Source organism: Xenopus laevis, chromosome 5L (genome assembly GCF_017654675.1).
Source record: "Xenopus laevis strain J_2021 chromosome 5L, Xenopus_laevis_v10.1, whole genome shotgun sequence".
In the NCBI taxonomy this organism is placed as follows: Eukaryota; Metazoa; Chordata; class Amphibia; order Anura; family Pipidae; genus Xenopus; species Xenopus laevis.
Genome location: NC_054379.1, coordinates 131,646,696 through 131,667,333, shown reverse-complemented (window position 1 = coordinate 131,667,333; position 20,638 = coordinate 131,646,696). Strand labels below are relative to the sequence as shown.

Here is a 20,638-nt window from a genome sequence, read left to right as displayed (position 1 = left end):
TTTACACTTTTTCCTGTTCCTTCCTCATAGCAGTGGGAAACAATGGCAACAATGGGATAAACCTTTCCAGCTTGATCATTCATTACTTGTAGTAATGTAACAGGCAAGGCTGCTTCATTTATTGCATGTGCAATAAGTAACCTGCTTGCCCCCTCCTTGTGACCTTCTTTCCCTGACTTGCTGCGGAGTTCCTTGAGATGATTGGCATTGATAATGGGGTATTCTGTAAGTGGCATCATTTTTATAGTCTATTAAAGCTAATAGTTCCTGTATTCTATTTTATGTTGCCTAGCTATATCTTCAGAACTACCATATTCTGGCTCGGGGAGGGAGAGGAGGTGAGTGGGACCTTGAGAGACTCTTATAGGGTCTTATACAACATGGGTCTAGTTGAGCTCTGTATTTATGTTTGTTCTTGTTTGTTCTTGTATGCCTTGTATGGCAATCTTAAAAGGACGGTAAACCCTCTTGCTCAACATGACTTTAATAAATAGGACCTGTTCCAAACATACTTTTTGCCTATGTTTTTATTATTGAAAATCTATTTTTTTTTCATACTATTATATTTTATATACCAAGAGGGCAGCATACTGTATATGATACGTTAATTTTACTAAAACAACAAATAACAAAACCAGTAAAAAAAAAAGATGAAAAATGGACTGCTCTCAGTTTGCCATATGGTTACTCTGGCGTTCAAGATATTTTCATTTACAAACAAGAAACCTGCTGAGTAACATGATTACAATTTACTTGGCGAATCCAGGCTCATTGCCCCAGTGCAGGAGCTTGCACTGAATAATTCCTCAAATATATTTTGCTCCAGTGGGAAGCTGATCTCATTTCACTCTCTTTTCACTGTGCTTGTTGAAAGTGTTTTTGCTCATCCAGGCATGAGGGAAGAAATCATCTTGGTATTAGCTATGCAAATCTGCACAGAGCAGGGTCATTGGTGTTGTCTCATTTACTCTACAGCCACACACTCCTCTTCTGTAAATCCTTGGTTCTTCATAGTATGTGGGCAGGAGAATAAGCTTGGTATAATCTGCATAGCCATAGTTATTATGCTACCTGCACTGCAAATTATTGTTTTTTTTTCTTATTTCTTGTAATGGAAAGGCAATAAAGATGTAGAGTAAACTGTCACAGATAGCACAAATATAAACCTGTCCAGCAGCTGAGTAAATCAATCTAGATATATAATGATAGTATTGGTAGACTGCTAAGTCTGTCTGCAGAGATAAACTGCGCATTCAAAGCAGAATACATGTAAATAAAACATGTCAGCTATAGATCAAAATGGGCAGCCTACAAACAGTTCAGATACAAAAATGTAATATTCATTTAAAATCTGTTTTATTTATATGACAGCGTTTGTTTTATTAACAAATGCTGTCTAGAACAAAGTGCAAAAGACACTTTTAGAAATAATGTAAGTATTCCCTTTCCTTTGATGAATCAAAAGAAATAACCTATGACTGCAATAAGACGTGTCTTGTGCTGGAAGTATAAATCTAATTTATACAGAATATAAGAAATGCAAAGGCTTTAAAACAGAAGTTTTTCCAGAAGCCAGAGGGGAGTAGGAGGCCAAGCAGGGAATGGAAGGTGCCTGAAGGTCAACAAAAGTGAGAATTCAAATGATTCCTGGAACTATAGTAGGGTAAATATTAATAGGCATGTTTTCATATACAGTATGTCACTTTGTTAAAGTGAAGTGGTGAGTTTGGGCCAAATCTCAATTGCAAAGTGGTCCTGAAAAATTCAAGTCCAAAATTATTTGCCCTAATTAGAGCAAAAATCTAAAAAAATCATTTGCATTTATACATGGGTATGAAATACCACAGTGTTGACCCTATAGTAAGAGCAACAATTATCCATAAACCATATAGCAATGACAGTATCTATCTATCAATCATCTATCCAAGACATATCTCTACTAACAAAGGTTCTTGTCTTTGCTCTCTATACTGCCTCCTTGAGTCATTTATGCTTATTAGTTATACACAGCCCCTCAGAATGAATCAGCAGCTTACTGTGTCTTGTCAGCTCCTGCGGCCTTCCCTACTGATATCTGAAGAAAATCCCATCAGATCATTCCAATTAGGTCCAGACTGTATGTGGCCAAATTGGTTAAGATCCACTCATTCTAAATTGATCTTAAGTTTACACAGACGTGTGTATACATGTAGGGGCCCATTTACTTAGCTAGAGTGAAGGAATAGAATTAAAAAAACTTCGAATTTAGAATGACTTTTTTGGCTACTTCGACCTTCGACTACAACTTCGAAACAAACGGTTCGAACTAAAAATCGTTTGAATATTCGACAGTTAGATAATCTAAGTAATGTCTCTTTAAAAAAAACTTTGACCCCCTACTTCGCGACCTAAAACCTAACGAAGTGCAATGTTAGCCTATGGGGAAGGTCCCCATAGGCTTTCTAATGTTTTTTAGGTTGAAGAAAAATCGTTCGATCGATGGATTAAAATCCTTTGAATCGAACGATTCGAACAATTTTTCGTTTGATCGGTTGATCGTACTATTTGCGGTAAATCCCTCGACTTCGATATTCAAAGTTGAAGGATTTACATTCGGCAGTCGAATATCGAGGGTTAATTAACCCTCGATATTCGACCCTATGTAAATCTGCCCCGTAGTGTTGAGATATTTAGAAAAAAAATTAAAAGCCTTTTACTTTTGGAAATATCTGTGTGCAATGACAACAACCCAGAGTTTGCAATTTCTATTGTCTTCCTAATGACTGAGAGGCTTTAAAAATGGTAGCTGAAAGCACATGGTAATCTACTTACAGACCAAACATGATGAATACAAAATAGCTACTTCTCTGCTCATTGCAAGGCAATGTTAGATGAGCATTTGTGCAAGGGAAGAAGAATAGAAGATTGGGTGACCCTACAGGACCTTAGGTGTCACAGTTGCCTGATGTATGCATGTACAAATGTTTAAGACGGGGAGAGATTGCTCTCATTGCATAGTAAATGCTTTCCGAGAGATCTATAGGTATATGGCACAAATCTGTGTTTTATTATATTCCCGCTGCTTGAAGTGATGGATATTTTAATCATAACTGTACTCTACAGAGTAAACAAAGGCCAGCCATCCATTATCCATAATGCATTTAAAATGATAAACAATTTTGAATTTAGCAACAAAGCCAGCTTACGTGATAAAAAAAAAAAACTCCAATACGGTGACATTGCAAGATTAACTTTTTCATTTTAGGTAGGTTTAATTGCTGCATTATTACTTCAAGCTATGTACATTCACTTCTTTTTTGGGTTAAACAATACATTTTTGAATGTAGTAAAATAATCGCCAGTGCTACTCAACACAATGTCTAAAACAAACATTATAAACAGACCTGAAGCCACAGTAATAACAAATTGACCTGCACTAAAGGTGGCGATAAACGTTACAAGTACGATCTTTCCTAGAAAAGATCTTTCCAGGAAAGATTGTTCATTTTAACACACACGTGTAGAAGTGAATTGTCAGATATAAAGGTAGAAACAATAGAATTCTACCTATATCTGGCAATTCAGCACTAACAATAGGCGATGTGCCTTCAAAGGCACCTGATCAAAATTTTCGGCCGATATCTAAGTCTTCTGCCGATATCGGTCGGCTTGTCTACCATACACACACCGAAAATCTTTTCTCTATGCGTCCATGGCCACCTTAAGGATGAGTGTACGTTTTTTGCATGGTATAGTTTTGTGCCGAAATCCACAATATCGCAGGCAGCAAAAATGTTTGAAAATCCACACTTTAATCTGCCATCTGTTTTGTTCTAGAAAATAATGGTGAGAAACATGGGAGCTTTATTTTTTTTGCCATGAACAGTTGTAGTGGAAAGGCTCTATAACAAGGATGAGCAATGAATAAGCTATTGCAGAGATAAAGATTAGTGATGGGCGAATAAATTTGCCTGGCACAAATTTGAGACGAATTGCCGCGTTTCGCCGCCGGCGAATAGTTTTGCAAATCGGCTGCAAAAATTCGCCGGTGAAAATTCAGGAGGGGGCATGATCGCTTAGAAAATGATTACGATTACCCTTATTTGGAATTGTGATCAAATCTTGGTGGGGCTCCAACCTGCCTTGTTTTTATGTGTCTCTTATGTACTTTTACCAAAAGTATAATAGTTTCCATGACCCTTGCCATGACATTACCTCTCCAAAAGAATCCCAATATGTAAGCAACTTGTAAAGAGCTGTCTGACGAAGCAAAGCAAATGGCGATGGAAATTCTTGCTAATGTCTATTATGATTTTATTTTACAATTATTGGTTCTCTATAAATAACATAATACAACCTTGAACCCATGTTTAACTTCATTTAGTCAGTTGCCTTTCCAATCAAGAGGAGATAAAGACCTAAACTTCAGTTGGTTCATAACAAGAAGGAAATTGCTCCCAAGAGAACAATTTACCCAAACATAAACTTAAAGAGCCACTGGTCAGTGGCAAATTTACAGCAGGTACATAAATGTAATTGGAATTGAATTCTTTCCTAGTCTTTTCAAATTTAATAAAGACATCCTTGGGAGAACTGAGATGGAACAAAAAAAAAATCAGCGATGAACCCTGGAAAGTGCTTTGCAAAAAAAAAAAAAGACCTACATCTTCAATTTGTAGTAACACAGACTTATCTTTCCTCTCTAATAATGCCTAATTACTCGAATATACTATCAGTCCAATGCTCTGTAAAAAGACTCCGATAATCTTCACCCAATTAAGATCTTATACACTTGTGTATATTTACAAGAGCTTATCTCTATCACAGTTCTACTTACAACCATTCATTGATGATCAGTTGTGTGCTAATGAACCAATCAGAAGCATGCACAGAGAATATAAGCCCCACTGCTTCTGCACAAGATGAGTTAAAAAACAGCTTTTTATGTATTCATTTGTCAACATATTCAGTTGGCTGCATATGTGAAAAAAGGCTTCAATGATTTACCAGCTTGTTTCTGAATCATTTATCAGTAATTTTCATGCATATTTAAGGCTTACCATAAATAATCTTTTAAATTCATCTCCAGTTAATTGTACATAGTTATTTTAATGAAGTAAGCCTTTAAATATGATGCTATGCTTTATTTTTGGCCTAAAGGAGTAAAATAAAAAATAGAAAAATAGAAAATCGTGTTTTTTCCTGCAACTTAAATGAATTTGCTTTATTGCACTTGCTTTTTTTCCAAGGAAAAAGTAAAGTATTTAATAAAAAATCAGTCTGGCCTATCTCTTCACTTAACTCTGCATCTGATGTAATTTATTTATTTATTCAAGTTGTCAATAAATATAGTTTTTTCCACCCCAGGATTGTACAGTTGAGGGACATGGTGGTTTAAGAGATTAAGATTCTGTCTTACAGCTCCCATGACCCTTTATATTTAGACCTTAACATAATATATGCACATGCAAATAAACTCTTTCAAATCACCCAGATATTAAAACTGTTACAAATAAATGATACTTTAAGGCAGGGATCCCCAACATGAAAAATGTTCTTGGGCTGAGAAATGAGTGCTGGGATTGGCCATTGGTAGCCCCTATGTAGATTGTCAACCTAGATGAAGGCTCTGTTTGCCAGTGCACCTGGTATTTATACAACCAAAACTTGCCTCCAAGCAAGAAATTCAAAAATAATCACTTGCTTTGAGGCCACTGGGAGCAACAATCAAGGGGTTGGAGAGCAACATGTTGCTCATGAGCTACTGGTTGGGGATCACTGCTTTAAGGATACAGTCAGATGAGTGACACTCTATAAGTGGGCATACACTTGGCATATTTGGTGGAGAAAGAGAAAATGAACAGAAATATGGAGCCTGAAGTCAAACCTATAAGAGCAGACTGAGCATTTGAAGGTGCTAGACATACTAAAAAGTTTCTAAACCTTCACTGAGCTTGAAATATAACACAATGACATTTACTAGACTCTCAGAAGAAATTAATTTATCTTCTCTGCAATCTTTCTTGTCAGTTAATGTGAGAACGTTTCATAACTTATTTTTTTTACAGAATAGAAAGTAGTGTCTTTTTAACAAGCATGAAATATGTGATTGTACTCAGAGGCACTAGCTGCTCTACCGGGAAAAATAAACATATCAACAGAATAATGCACAGTTATATTCACTATTTGTCTTTGTTAATTAAAGGTTAGTGTTACTGTTAATTAAAATTGGACCATGGTCAACGTGGCATTGGTGACTAATACTAGCATTACAACTGAGTTAAGTGCTAGTTACTTTCATCCAGGTGACTGATGCCTGTGTGGCCCTGGCTGTACTCAAGAGCAGTTAATTGATTACTTCACTTGCAGTATGTTATGTCCGGTGTTGGCCACAGGCAACATCCCAGAAACATTATGCTTATGAATATTATTTCCTAGAGTACTATTTGCAGTACTATTTGATAAACAGACAGTGTTGCTGGGTAGAGAAGTGACTCTACATTTTAAAATTGGTATTTCAACAACAGACGTGGCCCCTTTGGTCGTTATCCTTGCAAAATTGCACATTTCATATTACTATGTAGAGCAATAATTGATACACTTTTATAACATGGTAAATAAAACATAAGGCACGCACATACACTAAATCTGACTTATAATTGGCAACATTTTGTGAAAATGTATGGATTTTATTTATATAGCGTCAGCATCGCTTTAAAATAATTAGCTGTTCGTAAAAATAAATATGCTGTGTAGCTATAAAAAATTCCTCTTTAATGACCACTGGTAAGCAAAAATTGAATTCCCTGGTTGGTTGTTCTTTGCCCCATTGTGCAGCTGCTCAGGACCTGTAAGTGACTGCAGAACCATTTATATACATACTGTACAAACACACATATATTTGATCCGCTACCTCTTCATTTTTTAGTGGTTATAGTCTTAATGTGGCTAAATCTGTACCTGGGAATTAACCCATGGCAACCTATGAGATATTTGTTTTTGTTGTTCTACCTGCAACTGGCTGACAAAAGATAATCACTGATTGTTTGCTATGGGTTACTGCCCAAATGAAATTTGCCCACTGTTTATAGATGACCCTGAGTATTATATTCACTGCTTTGCAATATGGTTCCCTCTCCATTGTTTGCTACCAGGTTAAGCCTTGCGACACACTGCTTGGATGATTGGTATATATAGAATATAACTAAGTCTTTATATATGTGTATGTATGTCAAATTTGAAAGGGTTGAACTTGGTGGATCATTGTCTTTTTTCAACACAAATGACCTGTAACTATGTATGTTTCCATTTATGGAAAATGCTCTTTAATTAATAGGACTGTGACACATCCATACTTCACATTTGCAGTCCTAAATGATTCATAGAGATCACACTCTTACACTACCTGTCTTGTCTATAATAAATAAAAGATCACTTCCGATGCTGCCAGAAATATAATTGGATCATGAAATGGAGTAAAAATGTCTGCTACAGGCAAATTGTTTTTGACAGAAATTCTGCTGTTACCTTTACAAAAATATTGTGCTCTGACAAATATATAAAAATCAGTAACCTGGAAGTTATGTGTAGTTATGTTAACAAGGATAATTTTCTTTTAAATTGTTAAAGAATGAATGAATGAAAATAAAGAGTTGCAACAAGTTGTTTAAAGAATGCAAAAGTTGTTTCTTTATAGCTGTGATATTTACACAGAGACTGAACAATGGCATAGATAGATAATAGATAGATACATTGATTGATATACAGTATAGATGATATAGATGGATGGTTCACATACTGATAGATTGAAAGATAATCAATAGAAAGATAGATAGTTAGATATAGATGATAAAGATAGATTATTGATAGATAGATCAATATATAGGATAGGTAGAGATAGACAGATAGATAGATAGATAGATAGATAGATAGATAGATAGATAGATAGATAGATAGATAGATAGATAGATAGATAGATAGATAATAGCTAGACAGATAGATTGATAGATAGATAGATAGATAGATAATAGATAGATAATAGATAGATAGATAGATAGATAGATAGATAGATAGATAGATAGATGATAGATAGATTGAGTTACAGATTGATAAATAGATAGATGATAGAAGGCTAGACATAGATAGATTGCCATCAATATGGATTCAAGTACTGCAAGGTACTGTTTATTACATAGAAACAAAATTACTCTAAATTGACTCTATGGGAGGTGGTCTTTATTTTGGAACCTTGTGGATAACAGGTTTCAAATTAATAGGGTTATTTAACAAAGGTTGAGTTGTATTTTTCCCCCAAAAAAAATCAGTTTTTTTGGATTGAAATAACTAGAATTTTTCAAGATTTATTATGCCCCGAAGCTGCAAAAAGCTTGGATCTGAAAATACTCCAAAAACCTGTTGAGTTAATGTACAAGTCAATGGCAGAGGGCCCTTGAACCATTTGAAGATGTTCAGCTGGTCAGTTTCTGACCATAAATAGCAGGGATGCACCGAATCCAGGATTCGGTTCGGGATTCGGCCAGGATTCGGCCTTTTTCAGCAGGATTCAGATTCGGGCAAATCCTTCTGCCCGGCCGAACCAAATCCGAATCCTAATTTGCATTTGCAAATTAGGGGTGGGGAGGGAAATTGCGTGACTTTTTAACACAAAAACAGGAAGTAAAAAATGTTTCCCCTTGCCAGCCCTAATTTGAATATGCAAATTAGGATTCGGATTTGGTTCGGTATTCGGCCGAATCTTTCCCGAAGGATTCAGGGGTTCGACCAAATCCAAAATAGTGGATTTGCTGCATCCCTAATAAGTAGTCAAGGAATTTTTAGGAGAAACTGGGCTGGTCTAAAGTTCTTCTGCTTAGGAAAGTGAGAGGATGTGAGAAAAGTTATCTGAGGTTTCTAATGTTTTTCCTAACCAGGAGAACATCAGAGCAGCCTCTTCTTTTTCTCCTGACAATTTCTGCATCTATTTGAAGGTCAGACTGGTCAGAAACTGTAATGTAAAATAGAATATCACTCTCATCAGCTTTACTGTCTATTCACTTGTTTGAAATGTTTACTTATCCTTGAAGCACAATCCATCGCTCCTTAGCACCTCTGCTTGGTGGGGGGGGGAGCTAATTTGAATTTGAAAAGATCCCTTTTCTGGATCTTAGAGTAGGTAATACTGTATGTTGTGTAAGATCTTATGGTGATAAAGTTAATGTGACTAGTTGAGAAAATCTATATCAAAGAAAATTAAAAATAATATAATATTGCAGTATTAACTTTTCTTTATTATTCAGGGATTCATCATGACTCATAACAAAGCCATACATTATTTACTACAATATAACAGCTTTTTCGGGATGTCTTGCCATGCCTTCAGATTAATTGCTCTGCTTATTGCATTGACCAAAGAATATCGGGCTACGGAAAAAAATTAATGGCACATGAGACATTATTATGGAAAAACTAAATGCAATCTTGTGTGACAGAGCAAATGAGGAAGCATTGAAGCTTGCTGATTATTTAAATGCTCAATATTCTCAGTTGCACTAAAACATTCATTAACAGCAATCAGGGAAATATTAGCTATTACATTTGTGTTATACACATCACTGTCCGAAAGCTAAAGAGTCTTTAATGAAGTCTATATTTTTGTGCCACTGACATTGTGGTGGACCTTAAGTGTAACCTCCAGCGTCCAATATATATATATATATATATATATATATATATATATATATATATATATATATATATATATATATATATATATATATATATATATATATATATATATATATATATACAGGTATGGGACCGGTTATCCAGAATGCTCGGGACCTGGGGTTTTCCGGATAACAGATCTTTCCGTAATTTGGTTCTCCATGCCTTAAGTCTACTAGAAATTAATTTAAACATTAAATAAACCCAATAGGCTGGTTTTGCTTCCAATAAGGATAAATTATATCTTAGTTGGGATCAAGTACAAGCTACTGTTTTATTATTACAGAGAAAAAGGAAATCATTTTTAAAAATTTGGATTATTTGTATAAAATGGAGTCTATGGGAGACAGCCATTCCGTAATTTGGAGCTTTCTGGATATCGGGTTTCCAGATAAGGGATCCTATACCTGTATATATATATATATATATATACAGGTATATATAAGTTTGTATAACAAGCACTGATTGGAGAATTTGAATTTGTAAGGCTATTTAAGATTGGCTAAATGTTTTTGTATTATCCTTGAGAAAGGTCCCAACAGGGACCGAAACGTTGGAATGCAACAGAAATAAAAACAGATATTTTTTATATATGGGAGTGCTGGTTCTTCTGAAAATTTAAATAGATATATTTTAACCGTGCACCCCAGCTGGATAAGCTACATTAGTGTGCCTTGGAGTGTGGATACTCATTGGATCGTGATATATATATATATATATATATATATCTATATATATAGATATATATATATATATATATAGATATATATATATATATATATATATATATATATATATATATATATATATATATATATATATATATATATAAATAAAATGTTATCACAATAGCAGAACCTCTATAACTCTTCCAAATGTCCTTTTATCTTGTTATAATCACTTGTTATAATGCATTTCTGCAACAATATAACTGCAACTGAATGCCTAGTGCAGGGATCTGCAACCTTGGCTCTCCAGCTGTTAAGGAACTACAAGTCCCACAATGCAATGTGTTTTTGGTATACACTCATCCATGCATTAATGAATGAAGAGGAGGCACTTGGACTGTGGTTAAGCTGTCGAGCAATCCTTTCGATCTATAAGAAGTGATTGTCAATGAGGTGGGCAGAAAGTCACAGAAAAGATTAGTGAATAAACTATGTCAGAAAAGACTTTAAAGGATAGAAAACTAATAGACTTAGGCCCTGCTGACTGCTGCATGCAGCAGAATTGACTTGCAATAATTCTCTTTGGTCGGATTAACACAAGTCGTTTATCACTTATCTCACCGGCAGCTTAGGTAAATTAGATCTTTTAAATTTCTTCATGATCTTAACCACTAGACTTGCGGACTAGAATACAGCATACTCCAAGGGAAGGTGTCTAAATGCCTCACAAGGAGTTCAGACCCAATACTATAATCTATAAGTATTAAAGATCACCATTCTCCACAGAGGAAATAACAGCTGCAAGCAAGATGGTATCCTATAGTGATTTGATACTGGCAAATCTAACTACTGTAGTTTAACAGATTTAAATGAGAATCGAATACAAAAATGATCTGAGATTCTTAGAGATAAAAATCAAATCTCCCTCTCACCCACGTAAGGACATTTTACTATATATTTATATAGAAACTTGTGTATTCCTGAGAAATCCACTTTTTATTTTGCATTTATGTTTCCAACTTACAGCCATGCATCAATAATGCACTACAAAGTGACTGGAAGAGAGGTCTATGGAAAAACTTTTGTTAAGCAAAAGCTAAGAACCATGTACTGAAGAAAACCTTCAAATCAGCAAATAAAAATTTTATTTTGCCCTACACATGTGCCCACTGTCTAGGTAAGTTGCCATGAGTCAGGAAATGTAGGGGGGAGGAAGGGGAGCCCCAAAATTTTTTCGATCTTTTTCAGCCTATCAGCCATCATGTAGAAAACACGCCAGCGTTTTTTTGGACTTAAGAAAAAATTTTTACTTTTTTTTTTTAAACAATTCCTATCTACTCTATTGCGCATCGCCAGGTCTGAGGTGGTGAAGGAAGTCTAGAGTAAAAGGTAGCGTTCAGTACACTGCGCAAGTTAGTGAATTTGCGTAGTTTCGTCGCTAGCGAAGATTCGCCTGGCGTAAGGTTGCGAAGTAACACTAGCGAAACTACGCCAGCGTTCGTTAGTGAATTTGCGCAGTAGCGAAAATGCCAAACACTAGCGAATTAACGCTAGCGTTCGGCGCTTCGTGGCTTAGTGAATTTGCCCCTTAGTCTTCTACACTATTACTCATCACCCCAGAAATGCCAAGCCCATCATCAATAATTTGGAATTGCTCTCCAGTTTAATTCAACCGTGTGGTGCAACACATGTTTCAATATATATATATATATATATATATATACTTATTACAAACTGTCACAAAAGAAGGCATGCCAGACGTAAAATGAATCAGAGGAACTACATGATGCATATAAACATAAGACCTGGTTTATACAGCCACGTGTTTAGCAAAGTGTTAACATTTCCATACAAGCATTTGGTTTTATAGCTTAGAATTAATTGTAATATTTAGCAGAACTATCATCTTACAGCATTTAATTTACTCGCTATATCACAAAATGCTGAAAGCATTAAAACATTGTGCTTGATGGTTGTACATTATACCAATAATTATGCATAAATGCTTTAATTCTAGTTCGCGTGTAATTGATTTGAATTATCTGTGCTGTAAACTGGTGAGTCTGTTGTACTGTAGGTTTGTTTTTAAATAATATACCCACTGTACTGTGGATAGGGAAATGCAGCACACAATATATTGATTTGTCAGGTCTACAATCAGTCGATTTGTGGCAACAGTTATTAAATACAACAAGTAGAGCATATGGGTCATACACTCCGAATTGGCCTTTAAACAGAACAAACTGTCAGTGCACCTTCATAAAGCTTAGTAGATTACCAGAATAACCTTTCAAACATCAGCATTTGCACAAAGCCAGAGAGAGCACTGGATAATAAATTTGAACAAATAAAGCTTTGTGAGAAAATATTTGGAGCTGCAAAGGAACAGAAGTTATTTTTTGCAGATCCATCAGACAAAGTACCTGATCCAGTTTCCAGTGGAACTCTGCAGGTCTGAAAGTGTCTGCTTGATCAAAGTCTCGGCGCAATAGGAATACGAGGCGGCAGTTGTGCACATACAGAGCGTAGTGGTGCCGATTCATCTCTGTGAAATAAACACAATACCACAGTTAAAACTTATTTTTGCAAATAATAATGTAATGTTTAATGAAACATACTGTGAAAAAAAAAGTTAATTAATAATGTCTGCAAAAACCCTACTAGTCCTGCCCATCTGTTACACTTACTGCTGCCTCCTTTCCCAGGCTGTGCAGTAGAGCCGGCAGCACTCAGCACACTACAGTGTAGGATAGGAACTAAAGCCTGTCTTTGCTTGTCTGACTGCAGGGCTATGATTTAAAAGAAGCACCTTTTTTATTAAAACCAGTAACTCTAACTGAGCCTGTTGACTGTGGTGCATGCTGTGTGTTTTTGTTTGATGTTTGCTCCTCCATGTTCCTAATGGAAATTTAGCAATCTCCTCCTAGATAATGAATGTAATCTACAAGGCTGGATTTAAAATCTTCATGCCCCTAGTACAGGCTGCCCCTCGCCACCCATCCACCTCAACCCCACCACTGCTACCACCTACAGCAACCAGCTCAGGTGCAGTGTATCCTCTTCTTTAAGAGCGTGCCCTCAAAACTGACCTGCTTGCTAAAGGAAAACGAAGGAGCTGCACCAAGGACAGCAGATGTGATATGCCGTATAGCACAGTTTACAGCAATATAGCAATCATGCCCATCCTAAAAACTGATGCTGCCCTAAGCCCAGGCCTTCACACAAATCTCTCCTGGTAATCTAAAACTGAAGCTAAGAAAAACTGAACCAGATGTCTTTCCTCTCAAAGCTTGCTACTTCTCATTCTCAGCTACTAATAATGGTTTGCCCATTAACCCTGCAGATTCAGTACAGTGACTTGATACAATCTTACACTCTGCCTTTTCCTAATTGCATTAACACCACTGTAAAAAATGTCACTTTGTCCTTCACAAGAATGAAAAAATTATGTTCAAGAAACGCCAAAAACACCTCCCAGGCTCCAATTCCTTTCCCATCAGTTTATCTGAAACTCTGATTCTAGCATTGTCCTGTTCTCATCACAGCAAGCATGATCTTCAACTCTTCAACCTTTATTATGACTTTATTATGTTAAAACGTTTTGTATGGGTTTTCATTATGCAAATGTTAAATTACAAAAACTTGAGCAAGTAGTTTAGTCAGCACGCTCCATGAATTCAATTTGGTGCAAGCCCATGTTCCAATAAAGGTGTTTTAAACCAAAGAAGCCTGTGGTTGGTGCTGTGAGTATACAAATTACAAAATCTTCTCTTAACTTGTATTTACTCTTCTACAACTTAGAATAGCAATTATCTCTACATATGTCCCTGGTCAAGTCTTTGGTTTATTTTAGAGTCAATGCATTTTAAATCATTTCCAATCCCAACCTTAAACATTCCTGCTCTAAAATTCCAGCCATGCATTCCTCAATAAGGACATATTTCTGTTCAAAACTAAACTTATATCCTGTTCTTAGAGCTAGCATAGTATATGAATTATTCTTGGCACTTGGATGCCATGGATGTTGATTATGGTGACTCCTAGATATTGTTATATGTAGGTTTATTACCATAAACAGAAAAACAGAGATGCAGTTTCCCATATGTGTATATATAAAAAATAGGAGTGGATTTGGATGACTGCTAAATAATTACCCAGTTATAGTTACAGGAACACTTTAATGCACTTACAATATCTACTATAAAGTCATTAGAAATAAAGATCTTTACTTACTCTTTTGTTGCATTAGATAAAGTGTTTTGGAGAGCTACTTAATTTGCAATTTTAACATAATTAACAGTTTACCCAAAGGTACAATGTTTTAGAAAAAATATCCATGCTGAAAACAGAATTAATCAATTATCCCTAATTAAATGGATTAACTTTCTATAAAATCTCATAAGAAGCACTTATGTTCCACTAGATAAAAAAAGCTGTTTAGAAACAACAATGTGCTATCATTTTTAAGTTCCTAATTAATTGGGTTTATGGTATATATGCTATTTTAAGTCATGAGCTACAAAACACTTAATTTAATAATGAAAGGTAACGATTGGTTTCATGTAGAGAATTGTGATATCATAGCTTACAATGTGATTTTTTGGGGCAGTAATATAAGGAAGCAATAAGGCTAAACACATATGTAGTTGCACAAAATTATATTATTTACGCTATTCATTAAGCTTAAATATATTACAGATATAAAGTTAGCCATTACAGTTACGCACCTTATTAAAAGGGACATTTTGGTAAGATTAGTTGTTCACTTAAAGGGATACTGTCATGTGAAAATTTTTTTTTTCAAAATGAATCAGTTAATAGTGCTGCTCCAGCAGAATTCTGCACTGAAATCCATTTCTCAAAAGAGCAAACAGATTTTTTTATATTCAATTTTGAAATCTGACATGGGGCTAGACATATTGTCAATTTCCCAGCTGCCCCAAGTCATGTGACTTGTGCTCTGATAAACTTCAATCACTCTTTACTGCTGTACTGCAAGTTGGAGTGATATCACCCCCTCCCTTTTCCCCCCAGCAGCCAAATAAAAGAACAATGGGAAGGTAACCAGATAGCAGCTCCCTAACACAAGATAACAGCTGCCTGGCAGATCTAAGAACAGCACTCAATAGTAAAAACCCATGTCCCACTGAGACACATTCAGTTACATTGAGAAGGAAAAACAGCAGCCTGCGAGTAAGCATTTCTCTCCTAAAGTGTAGGCACAAGTCACATGACTGGGGGCAGCTGGGAAATTGACAAAATGTGTAGCCCAATGTCAGATTTCAAAATTGAATATATAAAATTCTGTTTGGTCTTTTGAGAAATGGATTTCAGCGCAGAATTTTGCTGGAGTAGCACTATTAACTGATGCATTTTGAAAAAAACATGTTTTCTGATGACAGGATCCCTTTAACCATTTTTAAATTTAACACCATTTTTTAAAATGAAAAAAAAAAAATAGCAAGAAAGCATACAGTATTTTCAACAACTTTTCAAATTAATATCATAATAAAATACGGTAAAAAATAGAAATAGTTTCCCCATTGGATAAGAGGTTTTTGTCTCCTCAGAGCAGTTGTATTTTGTCTAAACCAGACACTTTCCCCCCAATTAATGGCTTCCAACAAAATTCCTAGTAATGCTGCAGAATTTTAAAATTGACTGACTAAGCTGAAACAATATTAAAGTAAAAATAAATGATGTCTTGAATGTATTGCATGCTAGTAAATTACCTGTTTTATCAGAGTTACATAGGATGGTCTCCTTTTCAGCTCTTAATCCAGGACTTGGCCCATGTTTCATCCACATTGTGATCATGAATTGGTCAGTTAGATTCTTTGGTACAATTGAATCAGGTATCTTTACTCCTTGCTTGCCATCAAATTTAAAGATCATGCCACTGTTATCCATGGGTAGACCAGCTGTCCAGTTTGTTGAAGCACTGGGTGAGGGGAGTAAGTCAATGGCACCGGAAGAGGCTCCTAAAAATAAATATTTGGCACATTTTTAATCAACTATTACTCCAAATTTTGATTTGTAATGGTGAATTAAATCCTTAAAAAGAATTCAGCTAGAAATGTCTGCTGAATTTAGGGGATTATTTACTAAGCTCCGAATACCCGAAATTCCCCGAAGTCCGAAAAATTTGTGTTTTTTTTTTTATATAATTGGACTTTTAGAAAAATCACGAATTTTTCAGAATTTATTAAACCCCGAGGGCTAAAAAGCCCGAATATAAAAACACAGCATCTCAAACGTGTCGAGGTTGCTTAAAAGTCAATGGGAACAGTCCCATTGATTTTTGGTTTTGTCGGCGGTTTCCGGCAATTTCACAATGTTTTTGGAGCTTTCGGGTAAAAACTCGGAAGTTTCGGGGAAAATTCACGAAAAAATCGTGAAAATCTGAGCTTTTCCCCGCAAAGCAAATTTTCAGGAGAATTAATATAACATAATAAATAAGCTTTAAAAACCCGAGCGGGTTAGATTGGAGTTTTTAGCAGCCGATATTGAGATAAATTCGGACCTTGATAAATAACCCCCTACATGTACTAACCAGAGGTTAAGCAGCCTTAGAACATGAAAGAAAATAAACCCTAAAATTCAAAACATGTATTCTTCACTTTGAATTGTATCTTTGCAGAAGTGTAAATAATTCCTTTTATCATTTTAATAATATCACAAAACAAAATCTTAATATTGTTAATATCTGATAGTCCTGTATTTTTTTTTGAATCTCTGCAATTCAATTAGTGATACAGTTTATTAATGGACATCAATCTCAGGAAGTCACTGATTAACATACTTTTGATATCTGCATTGTTATTTTGGTTAGGGTAGAAATGGGGAAAGAAATATGAAATGATTATTTATGACATATTATGATATATTAAATGGGTTGATCTATAGGTAGTTTTTTAAAATTTTCGAGGGAAAGGAAGAGTCTGAAAGTGATGGTTATGGCAGGGCATTTCAGGCCAAAGTAGCAGCAATATAGATATTGAAAGGGTTGAGGAAGCTATAACCAGATTGTAAAAAGCATAAAGAAGATTTAAATGTTTAAGAACCTGGAACTTATGTATTAAGAGCCTCACTTTAATTTGAGATACAATTGGAAGCCACTGAAAGGTCTTGCATAGGGAATACCTAATAGAGAATGGTAAGATAAGTGAAGTAGTCTACCGACAGTCTTTTAAACAGGCGTGACTGGTGAAAGTCAGAGTGGAATGCTCATAAAGATTAAGTTATGTCATTTGTGATGAGAATTTTAGTTGTTTTTAAGATAAGTATTTTGGGCATAATTGTGCATACAAATGCCAGGCTTTGGCAAGGGTTTGGATGATGGGTGTAAAAGGTTTCAAACCTGTATGGTTACATAAAAAATTTTACTTTGTATGAAACTTGGGTACAGATCAGTTATCCGGAAAAGATTGTCCAGAAAGCTCTGAATTATCGAAAGGCCATTTCCCATAGACTATTTCCTTTTTCTCTGTAGTAATAAAACAGTACCATGTACATTATGCAAACTAAGATAAACTTTAATTAATCCTTATTGGAGGCAAAACCAGCCTATTGGGTTTATTTAATGTTTAAATGATTATTAGAAGACTTAAGCTATGAAGATCCAAATTAGGAAAAGATTCATTATTCAGGAAAACCCCAGGTGCTAAGTATTCTGGATAATAGGTCAAATACCTGTATTATATTTACTTTCATTTTGAAGAGCCGAAGGTATACCTGTAGGTAGTTATGTGACATAAAGGAGGAGATAAGAGAAAGGCAATTTGTGACACATATAGTTCAGATGGTGCAACGTCTGCTGTAGACAAGGAGATCTGGTGTCTTGTGCATAAAGATGGAACTGTAATCCATAAATAAATGTACTTAATTTCCTAGATATGCAGTGTAAGAAGAGCAGAGGACTGAAGACCGAACCATCTAATGTTGCTAGAAAAAAAAAGAGTAGAACTGTACAACCTGGGAAATCAACCACCTGAAATGGAATAGCTGGCTGATGCGAAGATTTTAGGGGGAGCGGCACAAAAAGTAACAATTAACATTCCTTCTATTTCCAGAGGCGTATAATACAAGAGCATATACTTGTTCTTGTCGCTGTTACAAAACAGAGCAGTAATTGAAATGACTCAATTACACAATTTCTAGATTATATGCCTAACACTGTAAACAGATACACTCCCTTTTATTTTGTCTTTCATTATTTTTTATGTTTTAGTGCATTAGAGATATCGGTGTTACTTTATGATGTATTTTAGACTGTTATGCACCGCCAACATTTCCTCAAATTGAAACATCATGACTACTCTCCATTGCTTAAATGCAAAGAATAAAAAAAATGAGTAAAACCTATAAAAACAAAGTGAAGTGTATAAGGAAAATTGCTTTCGGTGATTTCAATGGAAAATAGCTAAGTATCTGTTGTTATATTACATTTGCGCAAACTTTGAAAAGTGCAGCATTGCTGGAATACGAGATAACTGTAAAAAGTCTGTTAAAAAGTCAGTCATGAAAGAAATGTGTTTTCTTTAAGCCATATTTCTACATTATTTTATTGTTTTCCTATGAATAGACTGTTTACTAAGTACCATTCTAAGCCATATATTGGAACGGTATTTGGATTCACTTTTAAAGAGAAATATATATACCAAAATTATCCAATAATAATCAAAAATTTAAAACATAAAAATGCTAATGTAGTAAAACCTCCTGTTACATGCAAGTAGTGCAAGGTCTAAGACAGTAGAACAGCAATAATTATAATTTAACACACAGATATTGCTCCTTTTTCTTTAAGACATGTGCCTTTGATACCTGGAAGAAGCCTGGGAAAGCTAAAGTAAGCACTTGGCAGAAACACTCAATGGTAACAGAGAACCCTAGACCTGTACCTCAGTTCTTCACAGGCCTGACTGCCATGGGTGTCCGCAGAAAATTTTCCAGGAGGGGCAAGGAAGAAAAGTATTACATAATCCTGCCCATCTCTTCCACTTCCTACTGCCTCATTTACCAGGTTGTGCAGGGGAAATGGCAACACTCTAAACACTGCACTGTAAGAAAGGAATCAGCTAGGGTGACCTGATAGGGAACTGAAGCCTGCCTTTTCTTGTGTGACTGCAGGGTTGTGATTGGCTTTCCCCCTCCTACTGTGCTTCTGGCAGGGCCAGTTACATGTCCACCCCTCATTTGAAACTTGAACAGTGACTCTAGCAGATCTATATGGAGCTTGTTTTTAAAGAGAATATTATTTTTTAACCCAAAGTAAAACAGGCAATATATTATTGCCTACAATATTAGGGATTTTCTCTCATCTTATATGTCTCATTTAAAGTAGAGATTGGAAGTAGCCCATTAAATTTCTTGTTACTTCCTAGATGTACTGTATAGCACAGAAGAAGGGTCATATCCCACAAACTGTAACATGTTTCAGTGATAAATGTCCCAGGGGAATGATGGCATTTTTTCTAAACCAAACGGGTATTTGCTGTGTTGAGATGTCATTTACTGTAAATACCCATGCTCATTTTAATTCTCTGTAGGGGATTTAGCAGGCGAGAAAGCCATTCCACACAAATGGGATAAAAAATCACTGTCCAGCTTTATCGGAATAATTAAAACAACAAACAGGCATCCTTTGCAGATGTACTCCTACCCTACGACATGTTAGATCACCTGACGCGTTTCATGCCCCTTTCTGGCACTTCATCATTTTAATTCTCTACATTTTTATAAAAGCTGTGCTAAGACCATGAGAAATATTCCCAACGAATTTCTTGTAGACTTATAAAACCAATCTCCCATACAGAACCATTTGCAAAGCAGGTACTGTAATACTAAAGTACAATATAAAGAAGGTCATTTTATAGAACAGAGAAAAATATTAGTGAAGTCTTAAAAGCACAGCTGAAAAGTTGTCACTTTGAGTCTCAATTATGTTCTTGTTGAAAAGAGTTCAGATATTTATAACGTTAGGCCATCCTTTACAAAGAAACATGCCTACTTCAATCTGGTTTTCTCACATTCGTGATCAAATAAAGTCATAATTGAAACAGAATGTAATTTAAATGGAAATCTTGTCCATTTTGATAAATTCAAACACAGAACCTGTCCACACTTATCAGAGAATGTTGGTATAAATGTATCTGCAAAATTTGATCAGCCTTTTTCAAAGACAGAGTAGAAATATGTAAAGAAGAGGGGTGTGAAGAAGAGGCAATTTGTCGCTGGATGACTAATCTCCCAGAGTAGCCACGTGT

At 35.4% G+C, this 20,638-nt stretch overlaps 1 protein-coding gene across 1 annotated transcript in view; it reads right to left on the bottom strand.

Moving 5' to 3' along the window:
- Window positions 1-20,638, bottom strand: part of clstn2.L (calsyntenin 2 L homeolog) — a 441,104-nt gene that overhangs the window by 59,132 nt on the left and 361,334 nt on the right. Inside the window, exons 7-8 of the mRNA XM_041563401.1 lie at window positions 16,103-16,351; window positions 12,794-12,915 (exon numbers count right to left, since the gene is read on the bottom strand). Of these exons, the coding sequence (XP_041419335.1) occupies window positions 12,794-12,915; window positions 16,103-16,351 (371 nt within the window). The remainder of the gene's footprint in view (window positions 1-12,793; window positions 12,916-16,102; window positions 16,352-20,638) is intronic.